This window comes from Limulus polyphemus, unplaced genomic scaffold (genome assembly GCF_000517525.1).
Source record: "Limulus polyphemus unplaced genomic scaffold, Limulus_polyphemus-2.1.2 Scaffold12381, whole genome shotgun sequence".
NCBI classification, from domain to species: domain Eukaryota; kingdom Metazoa; phylum Arthropoda; class Merostomata; order Xiphosura; family Limulidae; genus Limulus; species Limulus polyphemus.
In genome coordinates this window covers 1-4414 of record NW_013677991.1, presented here as the reverse complement: position 1 = coordinate 4414, position 4414 = coordinate 1, and the positions used below count along the sequence as shown (strand labels likewise).

Genomic DNA, 4414 nt, shown 5'->3' with positions numbered 1-4414 from the left:
GCGAAATTCAAAACAAAAACAATTGTTTAATTTTGATATTTTCGTCGCCTTTGCGGTTTTAACTATATTTATCTTTTGGTAAATATATCCATTAAATCCGAAACTGTTATTGAATATATTACTTGATGAGAAACGTCATTTTACTAGCTGTTAACATGTTATTAGCTGTTCATGAAAACATTTTCGGATTGTTGATATAATATTACTTAACGTGGGCCATTTTTCTAACTATCATACTCCCCCTAGTGGCTTAGCAAAAAGTCTGCGGACACTAAAAAAAAAAAAAAACATGTTTCGCTACTCGTGGTTGGAAGAGCACAGATAGCCCATTGCGTAGCTTTGTGCCTAACTAGAAACAAACCAACTAATTATCACTATAAATATTACTTAATAAACTATTTATCTAGCTGTTAATATAAAGATAACGGAGTAAGAGTAATTTTCTAGCTGTTAATATAAATATAACGGAGTAAGAGTAATTTTCTAGCTGTTAATATAAATATAACGGAGTAAGAGTAATTTTCTAGATGTTAATATAAATATAACGGAGTAAGAGTAATTTTCTAGATGTTAATATAAATATAACGGAGTAAGAGTAATTTTCTAGATGTTAATATAAATATAACTTAATAAGTACAATATTCTAATATTAATAAAAAGAATTGTGAGCCAATAATATTTTTGTTTAACCTATCAAATAAATAATTTTAATTACTTTATAATTAAAAACAGTCTGTTTCGATATTCTATCTTGTTTTATATTTTACGAAATATGGAGAAAACGATTTCCTTCTGTCTTATGAAGTGTCGCACGTGCTATTCTAGATCCCCCTCAAGTGAGTCTTAAACTTGGCACAAACCTCAAAGTATCAAATATTCAGGAAGGTAAAGACGTGTACTTCGAGTGCAGTGTTCGTGCTAACCCTTGGATTCACGAGCTAGGCTGGCAGTTTGAAGAACAAGATCTCTCTACAAACACGTCAGCGGGTGTCATCATTAGCAACCAATCCCTGGTGCTCCAGAAAGTTCGGAAGGGGTTCAGGGGAAAGTTCACGTGCTCTGGAAGTAACAGCCAAGGCATAGGAATAAGTAACGAGATATTCCTCAAGGTCAAGTGTAGGTTACCTTTTTTTTTTTTCGAAGTCTTCAAATCCTAAAGATCTTGGTTCAAGATGTAAATATTTCTAATATCGACATCGTTTTAATAACAGTAAATAGATTGATAACCTAAAATAATTCAAAACTTGGACATATTTGTGCTAGAAAGATTAATTAATATTATTAACATTGATAACTTAAAAAAAAAACTGAATGAATTACACTAAAAAAATAACAACAACTATAATAATATAAATGAAACAACTAATCCGTTTCGCAGTAATATATCGTTCCTGTTAAGATGTTATAATTAATTAATAACAAGTTTGTTTTATTTGTTTCTTAATCTTAACTTTTCCAGATGCTCCCTTTTGTAAACCTGGACAAAAATCCGTTTATGGTGTAGCCAAGCACGAGCCTGTCGACGTGTCGTGCGAACTCGAGGCCGATCCTGATGACGTCACAGTCCACTGGCTTTTTAACAGTTCTTACAAGAGATCCGACAAAGTGTCGTTTTCCGCTGATCGCACGCGGAGCGAAGCCACTTACACTCCGGAGTCGGATGAAGATTATGGAAAACTGTTGTGTTGGGGAGCGAATGACATCGGAATCCAAAGTAATCCTTGCGTTTTCACAATAGTTCCAGCAGGTAAATGTTACAGTGTCGGGCGTGGCCCCGTCGTATAGCGTGCAGAGGATTCATGATTTGTGTCCCACTGCCGTGAAAACGCCCTCTGCGGTTTGGTCAAATCCCACTATTGGGTCAGACAAGAGCAGCTCAAGAGTTAGTAGGGCCGATTATGCGCAGACAGCTAACAAACAAATCATTTAGGACAGCGCTTTTATACATGCTCTAAAGTCGCCATTTTCAAAGACAGACTATTCACGCATATACTATACTCTGAATGCACACTCTACTCCTCGTGGCTCGTGCACATGCTATACTCAACGTACATATCCCACTTTATACCCTTTGAAAGTTTCTCTAGCGAATAAAACATACAGGTGACCACCAAGTAGCCACTTTTAGTGTCCAGATAGCCACTAACTAATAAACAACAAGAACCATCTAGTCACTATCAAAAACCAAAACCAGGTAGCCACTAACAAGTAATGAATTGTGAGATATGGCCTCAAAGTGAGGAGAGCATTGTTTTTTTTTAATAGTGGGATTCAAACCATGAATTCCTCGTATTCTTAAAGGCAAGTTAGGGTTAAATTTCGTTTGTTAATAATGTTTTTTTTTCTTTAACAAGTAAAAACGTCCTGTGGTTCAGTAAAAAAAATCATATTTACCACAAACACAATCTTCACGATCGGCACTCAGTAGATTACATTCACTTTTAACCCTAAAAACAGGATAAACCAAAACAACCAATTGGTAAACAGTTCCCTCTGGAGCTTTAATATATCTTTAAAGTCAGTTCACATGCTCCATCTTAACAATACATAACTAATAATTAGGGAATTGGTGTCGAAATGGGAAATAAATCAATTTACTCCCTCAAAGGAAACCAATTTATACAATGGATAATATGCAAAGGTAAGCGTTACAGACATTTTCACATATCCTTTTGTTCGCAAACCTGTATACTTTTAAAACAAGAACTTAGAACAATAGAAATAAAACACGTATTATTATAATCACGCGAAAAAACGTCAGAATTTACTCCATATTGCAAGTTAGATAACTTTTAACTTTAAAGACTTGGGAGTCCTTGTGACAGTTGGTAACAATTTGTTATCTTCACAGCCTTAGTTCAGTTCATGGACTTGCATACTGCGCGTGTGTCACACTTTATGACCTGTAAAATTATTATTATTACATGAATTTTTTTAACAAAGTTTCTCACAGCATCTTTTTATAAACATCTGTAATAGTTTGTTATTGGGTATTGTAAGAATAATTTAAAGACATTGTTGGGATTATGGCCGAAAATGTCGATAACAGCTGATGAATTAATGCATTCTAATCACTGCAAGTTATTTCGTGGCTTTGATACTCCTAATTATTGCGGTCTTCTACATTAGTTACATGATTAACTAGGTTGATTCTAAGTTCTGATCCTGCTTGGATCAGAAGCTGTTGATGATGAACAGAAAATGATCGACTCATAAAGTTGTATACATTTCTTTTATTCAGGTCCTCCGGATCCTCTTCGTAATTGCTCCTTACTGAATAAGACAGAAGAATTAGTGTCCCTGCAATGCCTTGAGGGATATAACGGAGGAATGTTGCAACAGTTTGTACTGGAAGTTTACTCAGCAGAGGGCAACACTCTCCAAGCCAACATCTCTTCCCAAGCTCCTTCATTTCTCGTGGACGAACTTCCGTCGGGTACTGCTCTGAGGCTAGTCATATATGCTACGAACCCGAAAGGTCGAAGTTCACCCGTGGTTATGTCAGCCTCTACATTAAGACCCGCTGAAAAATTAACGAGAAAAGGTTTGGGCCATATTTCTATCATTTAAACAATGCTGTTCTCACGTGCATCAATGCTAAATCTAATATAACAATTCATTAATAAGATTCGAAACTTTACACGCTTGATCACGTGGGCTAGTACGACATTTCTGATACCACAAAGAAATACTAAACGAACGCAAACTTCTTTATTGTAAAAGTTCAGGCTTCTCAGATTGGACAGGATTTATTATAATGATAATTACGTGGTAGCTTTCAATTTTGTTGTATTTGCACACGGGGGCTGCGTAATGAATTAAAATCAAATAAAACACTCTGTGTACATAAAACATCGTGAGCAGAATTTTAACTTCGAGTTCGACAACGTGTTTACTTCTGGTCAGTTTATTATTCAAGACTTGACTTCGAGTTCCTGACAGAAGTAAACACGTTGTTTTTCTTATTCAAGACTTCAGCTCCTGTAAATTTATTAAAGGACAAACTGCAGTGTAACTTAAAACTGTATATCACATGACTAATTATTTTACTGCCACGTTTATAGACAAACAACTATCAAGAGGATTTCTAGTATTGTAGTTTTCCCTCAAGCCTTAGTTTCTAGTATTGTAGTTTTCCCTCAAGCCTTAGTTTCTAGTATTGTACTTTTCCCTCAAGCCTCAGTCTCTAGTAGTGTACTTTTCCCTCAAGCCTCAGTCTCTAGTAGTGTACTTTTCCCTCAAGCCTCAGTGTCTAGTATTGTAGTTTTCCCTCAAGCCTCAGTGTCTAGTAGTGTAGTTTTCCCTCAAGCCTCAGTCTCTAGTATTGTAGTTTTCCCTCAAGCCTCAGTCTCTAGTAGTGTAGTTTTCCCTCAAGCCTCAGTCTCTAGTAGTGTAGTTTTCCCTCAAGCCTCAG

At 35.8% G+C, this 4414-nt stretch overlaps 1 protein-coding gene across 1 annotated transcript in view; it reads left to right on the top strand.

The window, feature by feature from the left end:
* The window catches only part of LOC106476977 (lachesin-like), a 5017-nt gene extending 1387 nt beyond the window's left edge, over positions 1-3630 (top strand). The window contains exons 2-4 of the mRNA XM_022380711.1: positions 806-1116; positions 1460-1747; positions 3242-3630. Coding sequence (XP_022236419.1) covers positions 806-1116; positions 1460-1747; positions 3242-3570 — 928 coding nt within the window. The 3' untranslated portion in view covers positions 3571-3630. The remainder of the gene's footprint in view (positions 1-805; positions 1117-1459; positions 1748-3241) is intronic.
* Positions 3631-4414: the final 784 nt, after the last annotated feature.